We start from the raw sequence: 27,609 nt of genomic DNA on the forward strand, positions 1-27,609 counted from the left end.
TGTCCCTACTGTCCACGCTGAGTGGACAGAGGTCCCAAGCCTCCTGGCTGTGCAGAGGATGGGGCAGGGCAGGCCACAGGCACAGCCGGCTGGAGAGCACCAGGACCACCCGGAGTGCTTATGTTCTTGACCATATGTGCTGCGCGCACGTGTGTGTGTGTGTGTGTGTGTGTGATTGCACAAGGCTGTAAGAAGAAATATAAGCCTCCATGCTCCCCACCGCCTGCTGCGGCCATCCAGTCCCCGCAGAGGCAGCGTGACCAGTTCTTGGTATACTCCGGGAATATCTTGCACTATGTACACTTTTTAATGAGTTTTGTTAAATCCTACATCTATATAGAAGAATATTTGTAATGTAAGTGTAAGATATAAGAAATAATAATAAAAAACCCATGTACCAACAAGCTGTTGAAGAAATAGAAAATAACCGATATTTCAGATAAGCCGTGCATCACACAAAATCTTGTACACTAATGCTCATAGCAGCTGTGGTGGTTAATTTTACGTGTCAGCTTGACTGGGCCGCGGGGCACCCAGATTAAACATTGTTTCTGGGTGTGTCCGTGAGGGTATTTCTGGATGAGATCAGCGTGTGCATCAGGGGACTGAGCAGATGCCTCCCCCGTGCGGGTGGGCAGAGGAAGGAGGAATTTGCCCCTTTTTTCCTGCCTCTCGGCTTGACCTGGGACATCTCATCCCATGTTCTCCTGCGCACAGACTGGGACCTACAGCATCCGCTCCCCTGGTTCTCTCAGCTCTCTGGGTTCAGACTGAGTGTCACAAATGGCTTTCCTAGGTCTCCAGGGTCTCCGGCTTGCAGACAGCAGGCGGTGGGACCCTCCTGCCTCGGCCTCCCAAAGTGCTAGGATTATAGGCATGAGCCACCATTCCCAGCCCCATGCCATATTTTTGCCATTATAAAAAGCACATTATACTTGAAAAAGTTTGGAATTACTGATCAAAGTGAATTATCTTTGCGTTTCAGAATAGTCTGGAATGATTTAATATCTTTGATAATAATCTCTCGGAGATTGTGCCCAACATCAACAGCTGTCTTTGGCATTGCAAATATGGTTTTGGGCAATTCTCATATGCAATTCAAGAACACTTATAAGCAATATACTATACGTCTTAGTCCATTAAGGCTGCTATAACAAAATACCTTTGGGTAATTTATATGTAAGAGAAATTTATGTCTCACATTTCTGGAGGCTAGGAAGTCCAAGATCAAGGCGCCTGCAGATCTCATATCTGGTGAAAGGCCTGTTCCTTCTAGATCAGCAGTCCCCAAACTTTTTGGCACCAGGGACCAGTTTCATGGAAGACAATTTTTCCACGAATGGGGGGTTAGAGGGGGGAGGTTTGGGGGAAAGGCGGAGCTCAGGCAGTGATGCGAGCGACAGGCAGCAGCTGTAAATACAGAAGAACCTTCAATCGCTCGCTGGTCGGGTTCCTAAACAGCCACAGTCAGCAGCCCAGGGTTGGGGACTGCTGTTCTAGGTGGTGCCTTCTTACTGTGTAGTCAAATGGCAGAAGTGACAGAAGGGAGCTCCCTTGAGCCTCTCATATAAGGGTCCAAAATACACTATCTTGATCACAATCAGAATTTATAGTAAGCCTTAATATTTGGTAGTGCAAGTCTCCCTGCCTGGTGTTCTTCTTTGCTAATGAAATAGCTAATACTGGCCGGGCACGGTGGCTCACGCCTATAATCCTAGTACTCTGGGAGGCTGAGGCGGGAGGATCGCTCGAGGTCAGGAGTTCGAGACCAGCCTGAGCAAGAGTGAGACTCAGTCTCTACTAAAAATAGAAAAAATTAGCCAGGTGTGGTGGTATGCACCTGTAGTCCCAGCTACTTGGGAGGCTGAGGCAAGAGGGTTGCTTAAGCCCAGGAGTTTGAGGTTGCTGTGAGCCAGGCTGATGCCACAGCACTCTGCCCAGGGCAACAGAGCAAGACTTTGTCTCAAAAAAAAGAATTCTAGGTTGGCCATTATTCTGTTTTAGAAGACTGAGGATGAGTCCCCGGTTCCTTCTGGCTTGTAAGGTTTCCGTTGAGAAGTCCACAGTTAGTCTGATAGGTTTTCCTTTGTAGGTTACCTGCTGTTTTCGCCTTACTGCTTGAAGGAGTATCTCTTTCATGTTTACTTTGGCCAGCCTAATAACTATGTGATGTGCTGATTGTCTTTTCACATTGACTCTCCCGGGAGTCCTGTGTGCTTCTGGTACCTGATTATCTAGATTTCTGGTTAGGCCAGATAAGTTTTCCTCCATTATTCCTAGAAATGGATTTTCCAGCCCTTGTATATTTTCTTCTTCACATTCAGGGATCTCTATGATTCTTATGTTTGGTCTTTTTACATAATCCCACATTTCTTGCTTGTATGCAAGAAATGTAACATTTCTTGTTCATGTCTCTTGCTTCTGTGTTCTTTTTCTTCATCTGATTTGTTTAGCACATAGGTGTTATCTTCAAGCTCTGAGATTCTTTCCTCTGTGTGATCCAGCCTATTCTTTAGGCTTTCCACAAATATTTTGTATTTCCTTGATGCCTCTTTGATTTCCAGTATTTCTGTTTGGTTCTCTTGTAATACTTCAATTTCTTTAGAGAATTTTTCATTCATTTCCTGCATTGTTCTTGTGGCTTCTTTGTGTTGTGTTTCTATTTTCTCTTGAATTCCATTGAGCTTTCTTACAACCCATATTTGAAATTCTTCATCTTTCATTTTAACCATTTCATTTGAGTTGGTATCCATTGCTGAGGAGCTAATGCTTTCTTTTGGGGGTGACTTTTTGCTTTGATTTTTTATATTTCCTGAGTTCTTTCACTGATTCTTTCTTATCTGGCTTCTTGGTGGAGAACTGGGGGTGCTAAGGCTGGTTTATGGCCCTGTCTCCAGGTCCCCAAGGGTCGGTCGTTCAGTGACAGTGCCAGAGAGAGGAGCACTGGTCCTGTATTGCCTTAGGGGTGCTGTAGCAAGTTTGATGAACCTGTTGGGTTACCTCTGACCTGATGTCTTCACCTCTTCCCAATGGAGTCTAGTGAGTTTGGGCCCCCAGCTTAAGCTCCAAGGTGGTGGATTGTACTTGTGGGTATGAATCCACTGCTTCCTAATAGCTTGAGATGGAAGGCAATATGTTTAGCTATGGGGATGTACCCTCTGTTGTTGATTGTAGTTTTCGCAGAGGAGCCAGTTAATGAGGTAATCTGTTGTCCCTGTGGTAGGCTCTGGTCTCCCAGGTGGGGTATATGAATGCCTCGAGCTTTAGGAGGGGGCTTGTAGCTCTCAGGGGTTGCTTGGACCCTGTTCCCCCTGAGGTGGGGGTAGGAGCAAGATAGATGGCAGCTGGAGTGCGGAAGCCTGGGTGTGGGCTTTGGTGGTTGCCTATCCTGCCGCTAGAGAGAGCCCCTGACAAGGAATTTCAGGGCTGTCTCTCCAAGCCTGGAGGGACGCTCCTGACGGGCGGGACCAACCGGTGTGATTGCTGAGGTCTCTGGCCTTAGGCCAAAGTAATCCCACCTGCCGGGCACAGCAGTTCACGCCTGTAATCCTAGCACTCTGGGAGACTGAGGCGGGTGGATTGTTTGAGCTCAGGAGTTTGAGACCAGCCTGAGCAAGAGCGAGACCCTGTCTCTACTAAAAATAGAAAAAATTAGCTGGGCAACTAAAAATAGAAACAAAAAATTAGTGGGGCGTGGTGGGGAGCGCCTGTAGTCCCAGCTACTCGGGAGGCTGAGGCAGGAGGATCGCTTGAGCCCAGGAGTTTGAGGTTGCTGTGAGCTAGGCTGACGCCACGGCACTCTAGCCCAGGCAACAGAGCGAGACTGTCTCAAAAAGAAGAAGAAAAAAAGAAATCCATAGATAGAGAGCTGGCTGTGTATCTCTTATAACCCAGAAGCATCTTTCTCACAGACCTGAAGCCATTCCTTTGAAATGTCATCATCAGGAAGGAAGTGCCTCTGTCTCCAGGCTCTGTGAGGGCAGAGTCCTAACTCTGACAGTTGCCAGCTAGCAGACACAGCTGGCCTCATCACATGGACACTGACCAACCCTCTGTCATTTTTCACCTCCCTGACTCTACCGAGCCTCACTCACCCCCTCCCTACTCTCTCGTCTCCCTTTAAAACGCTCAGTCACCTCTGCACAAATCAGAATGGAGCTCAGCTCTGTCCCCCACTGTCAGTAGTGACAATTAAATCTGTTTTCACCATTAACGTCATGCTTTGTTTATTTTTGACACTTGGGAACATTTCTGAATGTCTCTGAATACAATAGTGTGTTTTTTCCTTCTTTTCCCCTGCCACTCACATTGTTCAAGTTCACTGATACTCCACAGAAATCTGCTCTTTCGTCCCTGTTTTAAATACTTGCTTCCCTGCCTGGGAAGGGCTTAGGCACACCTCTTGGGAAGTTAGGCAGATCTGAGCCTTGTCACTTGCCAGCCATGTGGCTTTGTGTGAGTTCTTCACACTGTCCAGCCTCAGTCTTCTCCGGACAGTGGGAATGACAATGCTACTTCCTAGGGTTGTCAGGCGGAGGAAGCACAGCGCTGACAGGGAGGAGGCAGCTGTCCTTCCGCCTCCAGGCCCTCCTCTGCTGGTCTCCCAGACAGAGTGGCGCAGGCAGGGGTGGGCCCACAAGATCACAGGGGGGTTGTCTCGGGGGGCTCACACCAGCTCTGCCGAGTACACCCACCCTCAGGGGTCAGCCTCACATCTCTACCGCTTTTTCAGAGTATCCGCTTCCTTTTGCAGAACCCCTGTCCTATCAGAGCACAAGCCAGGCAATCTCACTTCAGGAAGGCACAGCTGCGGTGCCCCTCAGCATGCCGCATTCGGTCAGCAGGTACTCACGAGCGCCTGCTCTGTGCCTGGCAGTGGGCTGAGCACCTGGGACACTGAGAACAATCCAGATGAGGTCCAAGCCCTTGAGCCATGGGTGGTGAGAGTTCCTGGGGGCCATCTCCCCAACTTTACATCTGCTTCAAGGCTCCCAGTGGGCCAGCCCTGAGCTAGCACATCCAGGCGCTGCCCCTCTGTGCTTTCCACAGCCACCCCCTGGGGGTTTGTTTTGCTTTAAATATCCACAGGGTGTATGTAGTTTCCCTCTGTTGAGTTGCTATATTTCACACCTGTGGCTCTGTTCTTTCATTCAGTCTTTTCCTAACAGGTACCTCCTCTCCTCTTTCCTGGGTGGCCTGATCTGGGATCCCCCTCCCTCCGTGAAGGAGGATGGAGAGGACAGGGCCACATGGGTCTGTCCTGAGCCGCAGGTTCCTGGTGTACATCTCTGTGCTCCAACCCCTGATGTTGAGCGTGACCCTCCTTGTCTTCTGCTGCAGGTCACTGATGCGGTCTCGACAGCAGGTGTGACACTAGGCGTCCTAGGTGTCCTGGCTGTCACAGGCATCGTGGGGACGCTGTTGTCCACAAGCAGGAAGAATAAATCCAAGGAACTGGCCTGACAGCAGTTAGTGAGGGTGGGTCTTGCTTAGCCAGCAGGCGTGGGGCTTGGCTTATTGATTTTGCTCTGTTTTGTGATCAGGAATGCTATTTCAGTGGAACCAAATAACAGCATAGAAGATTTTGTTTGGGAGGAATGTAGCTTAGAGTGACTTCTATGAAAGACACGATAGGGATCTGCTATCTGCTTTGTGTCTCCCCTCCACCCCAAACTCATACGTTGAAGCCCTAACCCACCTGTGTGACAGTATTTGGAGGTGGGGTCACTGGGAGGTAACTAGGTTCAGATGAGGTTGTGAGATTAGGGCCCCTACGATGGGATTAGTGTCCTTCTAGGACGAGGAAGAGAGACCAGAGCTCTCTCTCCCTCCACCATGTGAGGACTTAGTGAGAAGGGGCTGGCTGTCAGCCAGGAAGAGTGTCCTCACCAGACAGCAGATCTGCCCCCACTTTGATCTTGGACTTCCCAGCTTCTAGAATTGTCAGAATTAAAGGCCTGTTGTTTGGGCCATCCAGGCTACGGCTTGTTGTGGAGCTGACTCACACAGGCTCCTCCCAGGGACACGGACCTGTGTCCTGGCCGTTGACTGCGCCTCTCGGTTTTCTCCTGGAGGGCTGTGTTCCTTCATGGTGTGGGGATATGGGAGGGGCAGACGGGCGTCCATCAGACCTGACTGATGTACAAGGACGGGAGCCATTCGCTCGCTAGCACCTTGGGGCTAAAATCGTGTGGAGAGTCTCGGCCGTGGACGTGACAGTCGCCAGAGCTCCCAGTTCCTTCTGCCACTTCCTGTTCCTCTTGATTGGAATTACAATGAGTATCATTCTTTGCCTCTGCTCTCCACGTCTCCTCTGCCATGTCGCTTCCACCCGCCAGCGCCTCTGCTTTCTCACTGTAAGGCTGGTGGCGGGCACCCCTCCCCTCCCCTCCCTAATGGAAAAAGAAGAAGCCCACGACCTGCCAAGGACAATGCCTACAAGGCCCAGCTAAGTGAAAGGACGACCACACCTAGATGGTTACCCTGATACGAGTCTCGGTTCCTGGAGTCCACACATACCACTGGCCCCTCCTATTTCTCAATACCCGCCCTAAAACTACAAGGGACAATTCCTTGTTCTCCCCACCATAAATCTTCCTGCCAAAGAAACCCCCGCCCCCATCCCTAAAAACATATATAACCCACTCAGACTTCTGGGCGATGCAACTTCCCCGGTCTCTCTCTCCTGGGGCCCGTGAACCTCGCCCGGGAGCACCCCAATAATGTCTCGTTACTTACCCCTTTCAACTCTGCTCGTCTTTCTCTGGCGCCGGCCAATCCAAAAACCTTACACTCACCACTTCTGCTTGCTGGGACCCTGGCTCTCACATCCCCGCCTGCTCATCTCTTCCCGCCACCATCAAGCGGATCCCGGCCTGGAGCTGCGCTCCGGGCTGTAGTGCCCAGGAGAGAATCTGATTGGCTTAACTCACACAGAGCTCTGTCTCTCGATTGGCTGCCCTCGGGTCACATGACCCCACTAGGCCAATCAGCTCTGACCCCCTTGTCTGTGCTGAGGGCCCGTGGTATGAAGAGGAGGAAGGCCAGCACCTGTGAGGGGCCCACTGTGGTTACAGCACCATTTCTGCGACCCAGAGCCTGTCACCCACTGTGGCAAGTTGAGCTGTGGCAGGGTCATACCCAGCTCCTGAGTTTCTGTTTGGTAAATAAACATAACCGCTGTCAGGTTAGAATGAGTTCACGTTGGCTGTTCCCCCAAACCTACCCTCAGATTATAATGAAAGCAAATCTCAGAGCAAATCCCATCCCACACCGGGCACAGAGCTACTCACTCATCCATCCTGTTCTGAAAGCTGACCGAAGGCGCGATCCTCCATCAAACTTGGCCTCAGAGGCTCACTGAAGTGAGGATTTCACTGTTGGAATGTCAGCATCAGGCGAGTAGAAACCCATGCCGGAGGCTGGCCATGCCAGGGACCCTCAGGCGGCCTCAGCAAGGACACAGGCTCCAGGCCTCTCTCTCATTCTGCCCGTGCAGGGGAGGGGAGGGTCTCCACATTTTAGCCAATTCAGTCAAGAGTAGCATGGGTTTCACCTGTGAGAGATCATGTCCAGCCTCCAATTATGCTGAATATCGAGTCCTTAATTTTTCACAAGGAAAAACCATCTCCGACATTCAGTATGCTAATTAGGAAGATATCCGGTGAGTGGAAATAAAGATTGCTTCTAGTAGCCACTTCTTGCAGATACAGTGCCAGATGGCTGCCCGTGAGGCCCGTTTTTCTGATTGGAAAGCTGCCGTGGCTGGGGAGCTTGGGGGCGGGGAACTCAGCCTCTATCCCTTTTGCTTTTTGGGTAGCAGGGGTGAAAGGATAGTTTTACTAACCGGCTAGCAAGAAAAAATAAATTTCTAACTGGCAGCCACTTAGAGCGGCATGAACTCTGTTCCTAAGGTTGGTAACGTGAACATCTGTCCTACGGAGATGTTTGCCTAGCAAGGAAAAGAAGCCACGCTAACAAAGGAAGGCGGGAATCCTCATTAACATTGGCCACAGCGGTCCGTTCGTGTTCCAAAGCGGAAAGGGGTCTTCAGGGAAGCGGGGAGGAAAGGGGAAACAGTCTGACCCACTGTCATTTTACATTCACTACCTAGAGAAAAAAAGTTGTTTTGAGTTTGTTTAAACAGCCTCGATGAGCTCCTGGGCAGACAGCGGGAGGCAAGAGCTTCCCACACCTCTTCTAGGAGAGGTGGCACCAGCTGTCTCCTGCTAGCAAGAAGAAAGAAGAAACCGACTCCTGTTATCAACCTGCCATGTGAGAGGAGAATGACGAACTCAGCAGTTTCTCAGCTGTCCTCTGCGAATGGGGCTACAGTCATAAATCCCCGCTCCCTCTCCTCAGGCTGCCCTGAGGAAGAGTTAGAGTCTTCGGCCTCAGGGCCAGTGCCTCTCCTTATTTCCTGGGGCTGTGTCCTCTTGCTCTTCGGAGAAAGAGTGAAATAAACTTGGTGTTTCTTTCTATCCTAAACTCTTGTCTGAGAATTCCTTGTTGCCCGAGTACGGACTTCACACCCTACCAAGGGGACTGTGCGTGGGGACTGAGCATGATCTCTTCTGGAACAGTCCCAGGGAAAGAGACCTGCTGGAGCTGCCCAGAGAGCAGAGCAAACGGAGAGGGTGCACAGTTGGCTGGTGCCAACGCCAGCCCTGAGGGGTCGGTCGAGAGGAAAGGGTGAGAGGCTCCCCACAACCCTGGCCTCTTGTCTCCACTGTGGACGGGCCCCTCCTTGAGGGTGGGCACAATGCCCCTGCCTCCTTTGCCTTCCCAAAGCTCCCATATCCTCCCCATCACCCACCGCTGCTGGGGACAATGTAGGGGATCCCATGGGAACTGGGGGTGGGCTTTGTCTTCAGGTCCCCCGGCCTGGCAGTTCAGCCTCCCTCTTCCCTGACTGCCTGCTGCCTCCCTCATTCCTGGACCCTGACCACCTACTTCAGCCACCACCCCCACCCAGCACCGCCCTACGCTCACCCCCACGCACAAACGCACACTGAGACTTAACCCTCTGAGTCCCATTTCTTCCATGTCCTACCAGGGAGCTGAAGGCCATGACAGGACTAACGTTTACTAAAATATCAATGGCTGAAAAGAGATTCCATGCCAGTGTGTGTGGGAAGGCACACAAAATGCTAAAAATAGAAGATCAAATTCAATATGGCAAAATTCTGGCACTTGAGTAGGGCGATAGGAGTAAACCAGGGTTAGGGGCTCCTGTTCCCAAAGCCTGCAGGGACTGAAGATAGCAAACAGTGGTGACCCTGGTGGGTCTCCAGGTGACCCAGCCACAGGGGATGGAACAATGGCCCCTTCTCTGCAGTGGGAGGGACTGCAGAAGGCCTCCAGGTGCCCTCAGCACTACTGTCACCCTGGCAAGTGGCTGTCCCGCTCACTTGCACCCTCCCTCCCCCCACTGCCCTGGCAGCACAGGTCTCTGGCCTCCGTCTGTGCCTGGCCACGCCTGCTTCTTCACAGCTCCTCGCCCTCTGCCAAGGCTTCAATCCTGCACCCTGTGATGGCTCTCCAAGGCTGAGGCCTGACAAAACCTGCAGGGGCATCGCAGGAGCTGTCTTGGGACTTTAAGCATGGCAGGGGGTGGCTGGTGCCCACACAAGGCTCATCAGAGAACACTCCAGTGGCCTGGCCAACAGAACTGACTTTTGGGTTAAATAGACTTGCAGGGTATCCAGAGCCTCTGCTTAGTGGCTGTGTGACCTTGAGTCAGTGGGTTAGACTCTCTGAGCCTAGTTTCCCTTTCTGTCAATACATTATCATTATTTTAGAAACAAGGTCTTGCTGTGTTGCCCATGCTGGACTGCAGTGGCACAATCATAGCTCGCTGTAGCCTCGAACTCCTGGGTTCAAGTGATCTTCCAGCCTTGGCCTCTAGAGTACCTGGGAGTACAGCTCTGAGCCGCCATGCTTGGCTAATTTTACTTTTTTTTTTTTTTTGTAGAGACAGGGTCTCCCTGGTTTCTGCCCAGGGACTATCTGCCCAGGATCATCTCGAACTCCTCGTCTCAATGATCCTCCTGCCTCTGCCTCCCAAAGTGCTGGGAATACAGGTGTGAGCCACTGTGCCTGGCCTCAACACATTATTAAAACTGTCCAACTTCCAGGGACTGCAGAGATTATGCATTTTGAGGATGTGGCTGGTGGTTCTGTCTTCAGAGTACGTGAACACTGAACAGCTGTTGTCCTCAGTTTGGGCGCTTTGGCCAAAGGAGAGACAGCAGGAAAAACTGCGTGTGACATTCTATTGTGCAGAGCCTGGGTTCCTGTTCCTGGTCCTTGTCCCTCCACGTCGCACTTACGATGGCCTCCTGCTCCTCCAGTGTCCGAGGGCCAGGGCTGCACGGCAGGGGCAGGATCATTCCAAAAGGTTTGAGTAGATTTGGGCAGGAGCTAAGACCCTCCCAACTAATGTCTCGAGTGAACTTCATTTTCTCTTACTCCAAAAGGAGACTTTAAGCCACCGAGAGAGGGAAAGAGGAGGAAAGAGAGAGGCTAATCCAGCTGGCAGCACTGAGCGCTCCCTGTCCTTCTACATCTGTCCCAGGTCCCAACCACCTTCAGAGCGTCTGGGGACCCTGGTGGAGGCGCACAGGGACACACCCTAATGTCCGCGGTGTAGGACGCCAGTGCTGGTGTAGAGGACATTTCGGGTCATATGTGGCCCGGACCTGGGAACGTCTCCTTGTTGTTTTGTTCCGAAAACATGCCTGTGGGCTTGCACGCGAGCCAGGGCTCCCTGACCCTGCAAACAGGAGGGGCTAGAGAGTTCAGAATGCAAACATCGGCTCTCCGGAGACAAAACAACAAGGAACAGGACGTAGAGACAGTGTGGGAACAGGGAAATTGCGGTGGAACAGCTGCCAAACAGGCTGTGTTAAAAATAAAGACGCTGCAGCAGGAAGGCACCGTGGTCTTGTACCGTCTTTGTGTGTGTGTCTCTTTGTCTCTGCGTTCATTCCTCGTTCCTGCATAACGGGCCACGACAGCTGGGGCTTCCCTGCGTCCTGCCAGCTGTCCCACAGCTCTTGGATGGGGAGGGGGTGCCGTCTTACAAGAGTGACAAACAACGTCAAAAGGACATCCCTACCCCGCGTGACCCAGGATTCCTGTTTCTCCAGCACCAATCATTCTTAAATTTTTCTCGAGGTGAGAAACAGCCTGTGGGATGCACGCACACCTGCTTCAGCAGCTTGTGATCCCAACACAAAGTTTTGCAAGACCAAGGACTGTCCAGAAGGGGTGCAACCATTTCATGAGCTTATTATGAAAAAATAAATGATAGTTTTATTATTCACATATTTTTTTCTACACTTTAGTGGGACCTAGCGCATGGAAGTCAGTCTGCAGGGGTCTGGAATTGGTTCGGTGTCTTTTTCAACTTCACAGCCACCTACCTTTTGGTGGGTGTTAACCCTGACAGTGGTGGCTACAGCCTTTTTTTGTATTAAAATTTTCTTCACAATTGGAGAAAAGACTGGTCATGTTTTTCTAGATATTACTTAATAACTTTATTAATTAAGGAAACCACTATCTACTGAGTGCTTACAGTAAGGTAGGCATTGTACTGGACGCTAGGGCCCCGATGGTACCAAAAGTGGACTGTCCCTGCAACTGTGTTGAGCAGATACATGATAGGAAAATATTAATAACACATGGGATAGTGTTCAACTGCAACTGTGAAAATCACCATTAAGCGAAGGTACATGGACCCCTGAGACTCCCAACGGGGATTTGCCCTGGTCAGGGAGGCCAAGCTCACTCTGGAAGGGCCCAGATGGCCCCACTGTCCCTCGTGCTGGACAGTTGATCCTGGACAGGAAACGAGGCCTGGAGAGGCGAGCCTGAGGTTGCAAGACGTGAGGAAACCTCCTCCTCTTGCTGGGCCTTCTGGTTACTGGGCCTGGACTCTGGGTAGAGCAGCTGGGCTTTCTGATCCACAGGCAGCCCTGGGCAAGGCAGGCAGGGACGCCTCTGCAACCCCCAAATGGAACTCCGTATTTCAGCCTGGGACTCTGAACAATTAAAACTTATAATTGCTGACTGTACCAGTGATAAGTTATAATTGCCGATTGTAGGAATTAAAGTTGTTCTTTTTGTTCTTCGGTCTTCTGATAGCTCTGAGCTTCTAGGGAAGTCTTGTTCCTACTGTGCTGGGAAATTAAGGGACCAACCAGCTTTCGTGGGCGTGAGAAGATAGAGGGGATGGTGATGTTCCCACTCCTGAAGCCAGAGTGGTGGTGACTGAGCTGACCACCCCGGACAATGGTCAAATGTGGTAGCCATTCAGTAGGGTCATTGGTGGCAGCAGCCAGGATGAGGAAGCACAAAAACAGGGGGACCTGGGCACTTCTGGGACCACCCCCGGGCAAGCCGGAGGTAATGGAGAGGTATTCAGGGGCTAACTCTCAGCATGTAACTCAGGGGCAGCTTGAGCCGTGGCAGTTTGGGCGTGGAAAGAGAATACGAGTCCATCTGGTAGTCACAGGTGGGTGAGGACTAGACCTTTGAGTTGAGAGAAAAAACCCTTTCCAAACAGGAAGGTCAATGGGAGGGGGTGGTTGGAAAGATGCTGGGAGATGTGCAGGGAGGCAGGGGAGGTGAGGACCACATGAGGTGACCACACTAGGAGGTGATGAAGGGCTTCTTCACCTCCCTGAGAGTGAGATTACTGATGTGCAATTGCGCCAATGTGACATCTGTGTAAAATGACGCAGTCGGTTCCCTGAGCTGCGTACCAGATGTGGTGCTGGGTGTCCTATATGCATCGTCGCATGTGATGCTGCCGACGTCACCTGATGTGGGTCGTTACCCCATCTTGGAGATGAGGGAACTGAGGCTCTGAGCGTCAAGAGCTTTCTCCAAGGTCACACAGCTAGAAACTGCTGGAACTACCCACCCGGTGTTCAAGCAATGTTACTTTACTGCTTTCAAGTTCAGAAGTCTACAAAAACATAGTAGAAGTCATTTCTGAAGGGACAGATAGGTGCGTTTATTGATTCTTGTGACAGTGAGACCATCCTTTAGCCCATGAGAGGGGGACAGTGAGAGAGGAAAGGAACTAGAGAGAGTATGACACAGAGAGTGACGTCACGCTCCTCTCCTGGGGACCTCCACAGCTGCTTCTAACAAGGATTCTGTGGCTGCTGAGGCTGTCACTGGTTTTGGCGTCTCCTATTCAACATGGCGTACCCAGCCAGAACCAGCGCTCCAAGCGTGAAGGCACCGCCTCCTCCCACCAAGTTACGCCTGGCTCTTTCCACCTGCAAAGCACGCAGCGCTTGTTGAGACGTCACAGCGTACCCAGGCCAGCTCTTTCTGTCTCCCAGGGCCTGGAACTCCTCTCTCTCTCCTCTGTCCTCTACCCTCCCCTGCGGCCTCTCTTCTCCTCTTCCCTCCCAGGGGCCAGCCCTGAGTCCTCTCCCAGGGGGGCTGCTGGCTGTGTCCCCAGGGACTCCGTTTTCTGGGATGTGACTACTTCTTAGTGGTGGGCTTGTCCTGACAAGCAGCTGATGGGATCCTTTTGAGAGAGCTTCCTGGGTGGGTGGGCAGGGAAGAGACCCTGTGCCTGGTTTCCTGGGGTCGGGGCTCCAGGGTCCAGACTGGGTCTGCATGGGGTCTAGATTCTCACTGAGCTACTTCCTTGTGTGGGTGGCGGGGGGCTGTGGCAGAAGCTGAGGGGGGACATAGGGAGGCCCTGGCTATAGGCAGTGCCCTTGGGGTCTCTGTGTCCTGCTCACAAATGCAGGTGGGAAACCTCCATCCCTAGCCCCACCTCAGCCTGAGCCCCAGCTCTGCTCCTCATCTCCCCCCGGGGAACCTCACACATCACAGGCACGCCAGACTCCCGATTCCCCACTGGCATCCCCCATCCGTGCAACCACGCAGGCCAGGGCCCAGAGGTGCTGCGGGGTCGAGTAACAGGCAGAGACTCTAGAAAGGGACGGTGGGGTTTTCTTTTTTTGAGACAGGGTCTCACTCTGTCACCCAGGCTACAGTGCTGTGGTGTCATCCTAGCTCACTGCAATCTCCAGCTCCTGGGCTCAAGCGACCCCTTTGTATCAGCTTCCCGAGTTGCTGGGAGGACAGGTGCGCACCAAGACGCCTGGCTAATTTTTTCTATTTTTTGTAGAGACAGAGTCTCACTCTTGCTCAGGCTGGTTGTGAACTCCTGGCTTCAAGCGATCTTGTTGCCTTGGCCTCCCAGAGTGCTAGGATAACAGGCGCGAGCCACCGTGCCCTGATCTGAGCTGGTTCTATCACTAATTCACTATGTGTTTGGGGGCAGCAAACCTGGAAGACTGTGAGGGGACACGGGATGGAAACTGTGCCCAGACCTCATGGACAAAGACCCTGAGCTCTCATGGAGGCCCAGAGGCCCTGAGCTTCCCGTGCCTGAGTGCTCTTCAGGAGTGCAGGGGACCTGCCATAGTCCTGGGCTGGCCCAGACTGTCCTGGTGACCCCAGGGCTGCAGGAGCTGTTTTCAGGGTGGGTCTCGAGGTGAAGGATCCCGGCAGAGCCGGCCAAGCCCTCGGAGGTCCTTAATCCACGCCCTCTCTGTGCATGGGAAAGTGTGCTTCCAGCCGGCAGGGCTGGGACAGGCTGCATTAGATCCTCCCCTCGGGCTGCACAGCCCGGTCAGCCCCGCCCCAAGCAGACCTCCCCCAGGACAGGGACCATCCAGAGACGGCCTCACCTGCTTGCAGCGGGGCTTGCCGTATCTCAAATTGGTGACAAAGTGCTCACAGTTCTTTGTCACAAGACTATACTCCATTTCCTTGCCCACCATATCCCTCGCAGATTTGATGATGTCCTGCACAGGCAGTGGTGTGTATGTGTGGTCACAGTGGTTGTTGACCTGGTAGCGACAGTCCGCCACCACGTCCTCCAGGGGCTCCAGTTTCACCACCACCCTGCTGCTCAGGACTTTGGAGCTGCCAGCCCCGGGGTCCTCACCTGCAAGCAGAGACATTGTCACTGGGGGCCGCACAGGGGGTGGGGGTAGGGGCAGAAGGGCTTGAGGCCAGGAGGAGGAGAGGAAGCCACTCTGGAACTGTCGGTGTGGACCTGTCACACGTGTTTGCAGGAGTCACAGATCTGCTCTTGTTTCATAGGTGTGAATGTTTGTTCCAGTCTGAGAGCGTCACGGGTAGCAAGGGCTGCCACTATTCCGCTCTAGGCACGGATGTCACGTATTGGCCAATCCGCTATTATCAGTCATTTAGGTATTTGAAAAATTTCTCCTTATAAACAAGGACGGTGAAGCATATTTGTTCCTTGTCCAACCCTGTACCTGGTGTTTCAAAAAGATCCATTCGCTTTAGCACCCACTGTGTTTCAGTGACTACGCTGTGCTCTTTTCATATCTCACCCAATTTAATCTGCTTTTTTTTCTGAGACAGAGTCTCGCTCTGTTGCCCAGGCTAGAGTGCCGTGGCGTCAGCCTAGCGCAAACTCCTGGGCTCAAGTGATCCTCCTGCCTCAGCCTCCCGAGTAGCTGGGACTACAGGCATGTGCCACCATGCCCGGCTAATTTTTTCTATATATATTTTTAGTTGTCCATACATTTTTTTTCTATTTTTAGTAGAGACAGGGGTCTCACTCTTCTTCAGGTTGGTCTCAAAATCCTGAGCTCAAATGATCCACCCCCCTCGCCTTGGCCTCCCAAGTGCTAGGATTACAGGCGTGAGCCACCACGCCCGGCCTAATCTGCTTTTTAACTTTCAAGGGAAACATGATCTCCACGTAACAGGCAATATTGGGCCAGAGAGCCATTAGTAGACTTTTCTGTGCTGTGAGAAGTCCCAGTAGTGAAAGTCTAGTGTAACTGCAGGCTCCTTCCGCCCCACTGAGCCAAACCTTAGGAAATCCTTCGCAGAAGATTCCTCTGTCTTATGACCTGGCACAGTGCTAGGCACATGGACAGGGGCTCGGAAGAGCTAACAACCAGTGGTCCAAATTCCATTGCATCGCGAGTGCAGGAGTTATTTTTATTTTTACTAAAAGAGACAGGTAGGGAGTGAGCACAAGTGTTAGGCATGTTTTCTCCCATTTCTAATCTTTAGGGTAATGTTTGCACTTAGCACCCTCTTAAGAAAGTCCTCTTAGGAAAACAGTCCACACCCTGGGAGTTAGGCACAAGAGAGACCACGTGTCCTCACTGTCATGGGCTGTCTGGATTAAGTGGGCTTGGTTTGCTATTTATCGTCAATTCAGACTTTTTTTCCAACTCTGTCAAGGGAGCTGATAGCTTGTAGAAAACTGACAAGATGCAGATGTATTCTTCTGATACTGACGGCAATGATTTCTGTCCAGGTGCAATGCAAATGCTTAGCAAAAAGAGGACATCAAAAGCCACGGTGCGGGCCGGGTGCGGTGGCTCACGCCTGTAATCCTAGCACTCTGGGAGACCGAGGTGGGAGGATCGCTCAAGGTCAGGAGTTCAAGACCAGTCAGAGCAAGAGTGAGACCCCGTCTCTAGTAAAAATAGAAAGAAATTATGTGGACAACTAAAAATATATATAGAAAAAATTAGCCGGGCATGGTGGCACATGCCTGTAGTCCCAGCTACTCGGGAGGCTGAGGCAGGAGGATCGCTTGAGCCCAGGAGTTTGAGGTTGCTGCGAGCTAGGCTGACGCCACGGCACTCACTCTAGCCTGGGCAACAGAGTGAGACTCTGTCTCAAAAAAAAAAAAAAAAAAAAAAAAAAAGCTACGGTGGCATTGCTCTGGAGGACACAAACCTGTGGGCATCTAATTTGTCAGTCTCATTCCAGCATCTTGTCTTTCCCTTTCGTTGACTATCCACACATCTGTTTCCTGCAATCTCCTTTCAACTGGCTTTGTCATCTTGCTGGTTCTCTCATTAATAAGTTAAATAAATCATTGACTTGTGCTCACTGTGCATTTGTGTGACAATTTTTAAAAATGTGTAAACCTGTGGGAACTGCTTCTGTTAAGGAACCTAAAGTACATAATGTGAAGACACCTTGTTCTGTGAAACCATGTGACACAAAGGACACAGCGCGGAGAAACATTCTTCTGTATGAGAACCCTTCTTTAGGGCCACAGACCTTCGGAAACATGGGTTTCAAGTCCTATCAGACTCTGCACACCAGAGGACCTGGCTGTGAGCTGGACAGACGCCAGTGCCGCAGCAGCTTCCTAGCGGGGAGCAGTGGCCTCTTCCCTGCTCTGCCAGGACCTCTGGGACGCAGGGAACCCACAGGTACATTTAAATGATATCCTCTAGCTTTCTCCATGGACAATGCGTCTCCCAACTCGAGTGTCCCTTGCTCAACTCTCTTTCAGTGGTTCTCAGTGTCTTCTTAACAAATATTTTGAACATTACATTTTCAATAGTCCTTACTTGGAGGGGCCAGATGAACCACGTAACCGTCACCCACATAGATGGCCCAGTGCTGATAGCCAATGCGAAAAATCTCGATCAGGTCTCCAGGCCTGGGCTCTTGGCATGACTGCAACAGAAAAACCGGTGTAGCCAGCCTTCTAGGCACCAACAGAGCCCTTGGCTGGGGGGCTGCAGCCTGGTCTGGGGACCCCTTACTGATGGTCGTCACCTGGTGAGACCCTGGGGAGAGAGAGCTCTTGTCCCCTGTGAGACCCTCAGCCCTGCTGTCACTTTTAGAGGCTTCCCTCAGTGGGGCACAGGGAGCTGGAAGCCTGGACAGTGACCTCGTGGATGGGAGGGAGGAGGTTCGCCTGGGCGAGTGTGGGGTGCGTGTGTGTGTGTGTGTGCGTGTGTGCGTGTGTGCGCGTGCGTGCAGGCGGAGGGTGCAGGCGCCCACGCCCAGGCGCATGGTGCATGTGCTCTGGAGCAGGCTGACACGAGCCCTACATGTACAAACGCCTTCGTCGAGGTGGGGGCAGCACTGGTACAACGTGTGTGTATAGTTTGGTACAACGTGGTGTATAGTTTGGTACAACGTGTGTGTATAGTTTGGTACACGTTGTACCAAAGCCCCCTTTGCGGGCTGCCCTCAGCACCTCATGTCTCCTTCTGCCAGGTGATCGTCCCCAAGAGGGACCTCCTCCTCACACCCTGTGCCCATCCAGCCTCGGGACACCCATGCCTTGGAGATGATGACCTGCAAGATGCGAATGACAACACCCTGATGGGGCCTGAGCCTTAGGGTGGGGTCTCGTGGAGCCCCTGGCTCCCAGCCCTGAGGGGCAGCTGCACTCACAGAGCAGCCTCTGCCGGGCACTCGTCCTGCGGTACCTGCACCCTCTCAACAGCCCCGGGTGGGCAGCGCCGCGCCATCGCACCCGTGGGGAAACTAGGACAAGAGAGGTGGAGGGACTTGCCCGAGAACACTCAGGCGGGGGAGGCCGAGGTGGACTCCTCTGCCCACTCCTCCCCTGCCTCCCGACGGGCCCCGCCTTCCTCCCTCTTCGTCCTCTCCAGGCACTGACCTAAGGGTTGGAGGATTTCCCAGTTTTCTCCCTCTTTGTGCCTGTCCTCCGTGGATGATAAACTCTCCCACCCTCATCCCGGCAGAGACCAGGGCTCAGCCCACCTTTGCCCTCTTCCAACCAATGCAAACTCCAGAAGTTTTTCCTGGTCATTTTCTGGTCCATCTCCCAGCACTGACTTGGCTGGGCAGCCCCGTCCCTGCCTCCGTGATGCCCATGGCTCCTGACCGGCCCTGCCTCCCATCCCTGCCACTCCACATCCAGCCCAGAATCCACGGAGGCCTCTCATGGGCACCTCTGGCCATGACCTTCCTCCGGACTCAGGGTACAGGACACACCCTGCAGGCAGCTGCAGACCCTTCCTGACCGATCTCCCTCACCCTCCTCGCCTTCTGTGGGCTCCGCCCCCAAGGCTGACTGAGCCACTGGGCCACCCACCCCAGTACTGGCTCTGGCCTCCGCTGTTCTCGCTTCCGGGGGTCTCTCTGTCCCCAGCCCTTCCCCACACTCACTCCTCCTCTCTTCCCAGACACCCCACACCTGAGGGGCTGCCAGGACAGCCCCAGCCTGGCTCAGCTGCCCCTCCCTGGGCTCCAGATCCCCAGGACCTCCCCCTCTCCCTGCAGGATCAGCCTGGCTACAGTTCCCTGTGCCTGGGCTGTGCGCTCTGTGCGGGCAGGATGCTGTGTGTGCTTCCCTCCCTCCCTGCATCTCCAGGGTCCAGCCAAGGGCCTGGTTGGGAACGGGGCAGAGGAAACAGACAAGGAAGAGGGATGGGGTCTCAGGACAGCCCGTAAGCGAAACCACCCTTTACAAATAAAGGGGTGCAAGGTGAGACCTAGGCTAGCCAAAAATAATGTTAGTGATTAGCCATTGTCCCCTTGTTTGCTTCTCCATAATTGCCACTCTGAAGCCACATACCTGGTGGTCATAAAGACTCGCAGCTTTTTCCACAGATGAAGAACCTAAAGGTGGTTTTTTGGGTATCTCCCAGGGCCTGCATTCCAGTGGATTGGCTGACCCACCCAGGCCGGCGCCCATACCGAACACCTGATGATTCCGCCCCAACCCAGCCAATTAGCAAACCTAATAGCCTCATCCTTTGCCGCCAAACTACCCCTAAAATCCCGTCTTCCAAATTCTCAGGGAGATGAACTCCAGGCATTCCTCCCTGCTCAGCGCTATGTAGGATTTAACTCTTTCTCCTGCTGTCTCAGCATTGGCTTCTCCTTGGGCAGGGGGCCATGAGCCTGGCTGGGTGGCAACAGCCGCCTGCCAGCTCCTCCTCTGCCGCAGCCACAGGCAAGCACATCAGCCGGCGCCTCGCAGGGCCAAGAGATGGTCTCTGTCTGGGGATAACCAGGGGACTTTTAATTCCAATGCCAAATATCTAATAGCAAGGTCAAGGCACTGTCACCAGCAGCTGGTGGCTAATGAAATGTGAGCCTCAGCCCCTGCGTGATTAAGGAAATGGTGTCGGTTAACAGAGCCCTGACTTGCTGTGGCAGGAATGAAGCCCCTCCCAGAGTCAGGGGTGCCTGGGAGTGGGCGCCCCCTCTGGTGTTTGCAGGGTCCTTCCTGGAATTGCTTCATTTCTAGTAAGAGCCTGAGTCAGCTGCACACCACGAGCTCAGCCAGCTCCGCCTGCAGCTCCTGCCACTCTGCACATCTGCGCTGATGCGAGCCGGGTTTCAGTGTTCAGAACGCTGGTGTTAGAGGCACTTTTTTTTTTTTTTTTTTTTTTTTGAGACAGAGTCTCGCTCTGTTGTCCGGGCTAGAGTGCCGTGGCATCAGCCTAGCTCACAGCAACCTCAAACTCCTGGGCTCAAGCGATCCTACTGCCTCAGCCTCCCGAGTAGCTGGGACTACAGGCATGTGCCACCATGCCCGGCTAATTTTTTTTTTCTGTATATATTTTTAGTTGTCCAGCTAATTTCTTTCTATTTTTAGTAGAGATGGGGTCTCGCTCTTGCTCAGGCTGGTCTCGAACTCCTGACCTCGAGCGATTCTCCCACCTTGGCCTCCCAGAGTGCTAGGATTACAGGCGTGAGCCACCGTGCCCGGCCCAGAATGCACCTTTAAGGCAGGACAGATGCCATGGAGGAAAGAGGAGAAAGAGGTATTTGGGGCTGACAAGGACAGAGCCTCAGTCAGCAGCCAGAGCAGACACTGTGGGGATTTGCTCCCTGCCCAAGACCCGGGGACCCCATGTGCCCACACTTCAGCTTCTCCCCCAGCTGCCTCTGATAAACGGGTCTCCCGCTCGGGCAGGCGCAGCCCCTGGAACCCGTGAGTCTGCCTCCCACACGGGGGCCCCAGGCTCCCCGCACTGTGCCACACGTGGGGAGGAGGCCGACTGCCCGGAGACCTCTGGGTCCCGGGTCCAGCAGGACAGGTGGATTTTAAAAGACAAATACAGCTTTCCAGGAAAGCTTATCTAAAGGTAAGCTCTGTGAAGCTCAGTGTGCCCAAGGCCAGGAAGCCAGACTGAGGCCTTGACAGCAGGGGACAGCAGGGGAGCTGCCCACCCTCTGTAGAGTCAGCAGGGAAAGTTCCCAGGGACTTACCGAAGCCATCTGGATGTCAAGGCAGGGTCTGGTGCTCTGCTGCTTGCGGAGGAAGCATCTTTTGTATCCAAGTTGAGACTTGCGCTTTCACTTTCCTTCTTACACTGTTCCTGTAGTACTTAAATACAATTAAACATAGTTTAATTGAGATTGAGATGACTATAGTCTTTAAAAACTAGGTATTTTCTCTATTGCTCCTTTCTGCCCGTGGACGCTGCCTAGGAAGCATTGTTGAAGTCTCTCTTCCCACTGCCGCCATGTGTAAGTCAGAGTCTCCTAAGAGCCCGAACAGCTGCGGAAGCTATTCATCGGAGGGCTGAGCTTTGAAAGGACCGATGAGAGTCTGAGGAGCCATTTAGAGCAATGGGGAGTGCTCACGGACTGTGTGGTAACGAGAGATCCAAACACCGAGCGCTCCAGGGGCTTTGGGTTTGTCACATACGCCACAGTGGAGGAGGTGGATATGGCAATGAATGCATGGCCACACAAGGTGGGTGGAAGAGTTGTGGAACCGAAGAGCGCTGTCTCTAGAGAAGATTCTCAAAGACCAGGTGCCCACTTGACTGTGAAAAAGATCTTTGTTGGTGGCGTTAAAGAAGATACTGAAGAACATCACCTAAGAGACTATTTTGAACAGTGTGGGAAAATTGGAGTGATTGAAATCATGACTGACAGAGGCAGTGGCAAGAAGAGGGGCTTTGCTTTTGTAACCTTTGATGACCACGATTCTGTGGATAAGACTGTCATTCAGAAATACCATACTGTGAATGGCCACAACTGTGAAGTAAGGAAAGCCCTGTCGAAGCAAGAGATGGCCAGTGCTTCCTCCAGCCAAAGAGATCGACGTGGTCCTGGAAACTTTGGTGGTGGTCGTGGAGGTGGTTTTGGTGGGAATGACAACTTTGGAGGAAACTTCAGTGGTCGAGGTGGCTTTGGTGGCAGCCATGGTGGTGGTGGATATGGTGGCAGTGGGGATGGGTACAATGGATTTGGTAATGATGGAAGCAATTTTGGAGGTGGTGGAAGCTACAATGATTTTGGCAGTTACAACAATCAGTCTTCAAATTTTGGACTCATGAAGGGAGGAAATTTTGGAGGCAGAAGCTCTGGCCCCTATGGTGGTGGAGGCCAATATTTTGCCAAACCACGAAACCAAGCTGGCCATGGTGGTTCCAGTAGCAGCAGTAGCTATGGCAGGGCAGAAGGTTTTAATTATTCCCAGGAAACAAAGCTTAGCAGGAAAGGAGAACCAGAGAAGTGACAGGGAAACTACAGGTTACAACAGATTTGTGAACTCAGCCAAGCACAGTGATGGAGGGCCTAACTGCTACAAAGAAGACATGTTTTAGACAATACTCATGTGTATGGGCAAAAAACTCGAGGATTGTATTTGTGACTAATTGTATAACAGGTTATTTTGGTTTCTGTTCTGTGGAAAGGGCAAAGCATTCCAACAAAGGGTTTTAATGTAGATTTTTTTTTTTACACCCATGCTGTTGATTGCTAAATGTAATAGTTTGATCATGACGCTGAATAAATGTCTCTCTCTTTTTTTTTTAATGTGCTGTGTAAAGTTAGTCTACTCTGAAGCCATTTTGGTAAACTTCCCCAGAAGTGTGAAGATAGAATTCCTTCAGGGTGATGCCAGGTTCTATTTGAAATTCATTTACAACCTGCTTGGGTGGAGAAGCCATTATCTTCAGCAACCTTGGTGTAGTTGAACTGACGGTTACTGTTGTGACCTAAAGTTCACCATTAAAAGGGATCATCCAAGGAAAATCACGGAATTATTGGTTATAAAGATGATTGTTGGCATAGCCTGTGTAATATATCTAAATTGAATAATGGTACCAGATAAAATTATAGATGGGAATGAAGCTTGTGTATCAACCATTATCATGTGTAGTCAATAAACGATTGAATTCTCTTGAATGAAAAAAAAACTAGGTATTTTCTCTAATTGGAAAGGCTAAAGGTAGCTCTGTGTTCCCTCTGCGTGTCCCTCACGCTGCCCTGTGTGCGGGAATACTCCTCCCATGGTGTCCTGTCTCCTGAGCCAGAACTTCCTTGAGGTGAAGGACTGTGTCATGCTCACCTGCGTCCCCCTCCTGCCAGCAAGACAGCCTTGAACACATCAAATGCTCACCATGTTTATTAAATGAAGCAGTGACTGAAGAGCTAGGATTAAGCATCTAGATATTTATTCCTCCAACCCATGAGCTCACGTGCAGGGGAGCACACGGAGGGGTGTCCCCCAAGGCCCCAGGCATGGGTGCCCCCACACAGACGCATGTGCCCCAGGCGGGGCCTCTGTTAAAATCCATCTTAAATTCCCATCTTCTTTAGAGAGAGAAACCGCGAGATCTACCAGGCTGAGTTGCAGAGTGCAGGCTGAGCTGGAGAGCGGAGTCGATGATGCAAACAGCTGCAGAGACGTTTCCCTCAGTTGTCAGGACAGGGACAACCAGGGTCATGGAGGCCCAGAGGAGAAGGGCTTCTTTTGGTGCCCATGAGCGACACTCCTAGAAACTCTGGTGTTCCGTGTACGGAGTGTAAGACCGCCGTGAAATATTGCGCAGAGGAGCCTGCTGTGTCCTGCTCGTCGATGTCCAGTCGACCCTCCTGGACAGACAGACACACGGGAGGGGTGTTAAGGGCGAAGGAGGGGCGGCACTGAGGCACTGAGACCCCGTGGGGCTCCTCCCCCTCCTGGGCAGGGAAAAGTACCTTGAAGACCTGCCAGTCTCCACCTTTGGTGCATCTCTGCACCCTGTGAGGAACCCCGGGGCTCACCTGTGGTACTCACGTTCCTCTCGGTCCAGGCACGCCGACTCCCTCAGTATCAGGAAGAGACTGCCCAGGAGCAGCACAGTGAACACGACCCCACCAATCTAGGAGAGCAGGGGGTTGGGGACGGAGGTGGGCTGGGGTCTCGAGGGTGGGGGGTGATGGGTGACGTGAGCGCTGGACCAGGGGCCTTTTGTCTCAGCTCGAAGTGTGGCCTGCGAAGGACCATCTCTCACTTCGGGGGGTTGGGGTCCCCTGTCCTGTCAGCCTCATGGGAGAATATCCCACCGGTGTCTGTGAGGGTCACGTGTGGGGGTGAGAGCGTGGGGATTTCAACACTCCCTGCCAGCGCTTCCCTGAGGGAGAGGGTCATCGTGTTTGGGGAAACGCCTTAACAGGTGGCTGCAGGTGCGGGGAGGCCTGAGGTGTGGTCTGGAGTCACACAGGGAAAGCGGAGCTGTTCTGTGGAGGACGGGAATAGGAATTTGAGGGTTCAGACAGGCTGCAGAGTGAAAAGCGAGATGGTGGCAGGGGACAGACGGTCCCGAGTGCCATGGCGGGAGGTGCAGCCTGCAGGGAAAGGCTCCTGCCCGAGATCCAGACCTCGTTAAGCAGGGCTGGCGATGCTGCAGGGATGAGTGATTTTTGGGGCTCTGATGTGAACCTCCACCCTCCCTCTGACCCTCTGGAGAGAGCCAGCCACTGAGAGGACCTTCTTGGCTTGTGACAGTGACATTTTGTGGAGGGGAGGAATGGGGACTGTCCCTTTGGCTTGGGAAAAACAGTCCGTGAAATGATCCCTGAATTGGACTAACTGAGTAGCAGGAGGGACCCAGGAGCAAGGCAGCCTCTGCTTGTTGTCCCCCGAGAACACCCAGGGGTGCAGGGTCTCCCAGAGCACCTGGGAGGAGAGTTTCCAGACAATCCATTTGCATCTGAGGGGACAAGGGAAGACCCCAAGTGCCATTTGGGTTCCAATTATGTCAGATGATAAACAGGACAGCATTAATCATATCGACATTATTCAGCTGCACAGCACGTGGTAAGTAACAAAGAAAATTTTCTCAATAATCCTTTTTAAAATGGCCTTGGGGGGAGCCAGCTGCTCAGGGACTTGTCCCCTTTGGAGAGGCGTCTCCTTAGCCCTTTCCTTCTCCTCCCCCTCAACTTAGCAGCAGTTGTCACAAGTTGTCACACATCCATTCAGTACACCTGCCTGAGAGCGGGACCCTGACAGACACAAGCTGGGAAGGGACAGGTGCAGACCAGATCAGTGTCACTCACAGCAGAGGGGCAAGAGCTATACAGGAGCAAAAAGCGTGTCCCAGGGCCCTGAGGGGAGAGGGGTTTGCTTCTTCCCAGGGGCTTCAGAGAGGGGGGGGTAGGAGCGGCCTCCCGGGCAAAGGGGGGGCAGGATGAAGGTGTCGGAGTCAGTGAGTCCCGGGAGCTTAGAGTAGAAGCTGGGCCTCTGCACTAGAGTATGCAGTGCTTCTCCATTGTTTTTTAAAGAAAATTCTTTTTATACATAGAACCTTCCAAGGAAAAAGTGTCCTTCAAGCAGCTGCGATTGTTGCTATTTGATGGGAAATAATTGCAGCTGTCAGACCCTGGAGCCCCTGCATTCCGGGGTCATCGTGTGCAAAGCTGGCACACAGTGTGGCCCTCCAGGGTCAGATGGGGCGGCTGAGGCCGGAAGCTGGGGTGTCGGTGGGCATGGGGGGAGGTCTGCACCTGAGATCCGACCTTGGCAGACTGAGATCACAGGCTGAGTTTCCTGACTGCGGCTCTGTCTGCTGCAGGGCGTTGGCTGTGCTGCTGGGGTTAGTCTCTCCTGAACACCCACCATCTTCCTGCCCCTTAGCTCCTCCCCCATCTTCCTGCCCCTTAGCTCCTCCCCCATCTTCCTGCCCCTTAGCTCCTCCCCCATCTTCCTGCCCCTTAGCTCCTCCCCATCTTCCTGCCCCTTAGCTCCTCCCCCAGCTTCCTGCCCCTTAGCTCCTCCCCAGCTTCCTGCCCCTTAGCTCCTCCCCAGCTTCCTGCCCCTTAGCTCCTCCCCAGCTTCCTGCCCCTTAGCTCCTCCCCCAGCTTCCTGCCCCTTAGCTCCTCCCCAGCTTCCTGCCCCTTAGCTCCTTCCCCAGCTTCCTGTCCCTTAGTCCCCACCCAGCATGTCCTTCCTGTTGTGGGACACTGGGCAGTCCTGCCTGCTTGGTTGCTTCCTCCCAGCAGGAAAGGTCCCAGGTTCTGCCTCCCTCCTCCCTCCCGCTTTCTTCCCCGGGTCTCCACGGCCCTCCCCAGGCATGGACCTCATGACTGGGGAGTTTCTCAGTTTCTGTGCTTCTGCCTGTCCCCAGAGGACAACAAAGCCCCTCCACCCTCATCCCAGCTGCCCCGTCCCAGTGTAACAGCACAGTCACCCCCTCTTAGAGGTAACTATTAACTCTCCCCCAGGCCTAACTGTGTGTTTGCCCAAGAATTCCCGGGAACTGGCTGAGCAACTAACTCTGAACCCCAAAGCAGAAGCACGGCCCGCAGAGGGCAGGGCCCGGCAGTTCCTCCACCATCTGCTGGGGTCCCGCTCTGCCCGCCAGGCCCACAGACAATGCGCTGCCCCAGGGACCTGGGCAGGACGGGCTGACCCGCACACAGCGGCCCCTGCGCGTCCTTTCCCACAGCTGCTTCCCTTTCCAAGCCCCCCGTCGGCCTCAGGAAGCTGAGGTGGCCTTTGCGACATGAGTCTGCCATGTCCTCGGCTTGTCGGCTCTTGAATAAACCGGCTTTGCCTGACATCCACCATCCTCTCGAGTGGGCTTTTCCGTGTGGCCAGCAGCTGACCCTGCTTTGGGCAGCAATTGACCAGGGTCAGCTGACCTTTGCCCTCCTTGTGACAATGTCCATCCAGTCACCAAAACCAACCATCACAGATTCCCAAAGTTTCTCCTGGTCCTTTCCTGGTCCATTTCCTGGCACTGACTTGGTCAGGCAGCCCTGTCCCTGCCTCAGTGACCCTTACGGTTCCCTGACTGGCTCCACCCTCCTGTCGCTGCCACTGCACATCTAGGCCAGGACCCGCAGAGGCCTGCCATGGGCACATCTGGCCATGACCTTCCTCTGGACTCAAGGTGCAGGACACAGCTGGAGGCGCTTCTTGACCTCCCCCTCCTCCCCTGGCCTCTGCAGCCCTCACATCTGGGTCTCTCTGCCCCAGCACCTCCCCACACCCACTCCTCCTCTCCCCAGACACCCCATGCGTGAGGGGCTGCCCTGATGGCCCCCGCCTGGCTCAGCTGCCTCTCCCTGGGACCCCCACGTCACTCCCAGAACATCCCCTCCCTCCACACGAGACCCAGGACAGCCCTCTGGACAGAGAAAGGACATAGCCACTCCGCCATGAGCTCATAATCTCCCACAGAACCAGATTTTGGATAAGAACAGAATTTTTATACTACTTTCGAAATGGAAGCTGGCACTCACAGGTCCCCAGACTAGAAAACCATCCTGAGTCCTTCCCAAGAGGGGTCGACCCCCAGTGGGTTTTCCCTGATAAATCAGGACGCTCTTACCACCGCGTACATCCTAAAGCCACAGGCAACTGCATCCGGAGTCCTGCTCCCCTGCCTGCAGGGCGTTCTCTGAAAGTCTGGGAACTTCACTTTCGCTTTCTGTTCCACTGCTCCCAGCCAATCATTTTCTAACTGAACATTGAAGAACAAAGGCAAAAAACACTTGACAAGTTCATCACAGTGTAATCAGTCGGCCCCTCACACCCAGGAACAGGAAGGGCCATAGTGC

General features: G+C 53.0%; 1 protein-coding gene, 1 long non-coding RNA gene and 1 pseudogene across 2 annotated transcripts; 1 reads left to right on the forward strand and 2 right to left on the reverse strand.

The window, feature by feature from the left end:
* Positions 1 to 13,184: 13,184 nt before the first annotated feature.
* Positions 13,185 to 18,314, reverse strand: LOC138385027 (phospholipase A and acyltransferase 4-like). Its single transcript, XM_069470662.1, has 6 exons — positions 18,273 to 18,314; positions 18,038 to 18,138; positions 17,812 to 17,884; positions 17,400 to 17,508; positions 14,727 to 14,986; positions 13,185 to 13,292 (listed from the first exon to the last, which is right to left on the reverse strand). Exons 1-6 carry the CDS (start codon positions 18,312 to 18,314, stop codon positions 13,185 to 13,187), a joined length of 693 nt encoding a protein of 230 aa, XP_069326763.1.
* Positions 18,315 to 18,676: 362 nt separating this feature from the next.
* LOC138385028 (heterogeneous nuclear ribonucleoprotein A1-like) lies at positions 18,677 to 22,294 on the forward strand (annotated as a pseudogene).
* An 887-nt stretch (positions 22,295 to 23,181) lies between these two features.
* Positions 23,182 to 27,472, reverse strand: LOC138384661 (uncharacterized). Its single transcript, XR_011233679.1, has 3 exons — positions 27,381 to 27,472; positions 23,827 to 23,924; positions 23,182 to 23,655 (listed from the first exon to the last, which is right to left on the reverse strand). It is a non-coding gene; the product is annotated as an uncharacterized lncRNA (long non-coding RNA).
* Between the last annotated feature and the right edge of the window lie 137 nt (positions 27,473 to 27,609).

This window comes from Eulemur rufifrons, chromosome 6, assembly GCF_041146395.1.
Source record: "Eulemur rufifrons isolate Redbay chromosome 6, OSU_ERuf_1, whole genome shotgun sequence".
Classification (NCBI taxonomy): Eukaryota; Metazoa; Chordata; class Mammalia; order Primates; family Lemuridae; genus Eulemur; species Eulemur rufifrons.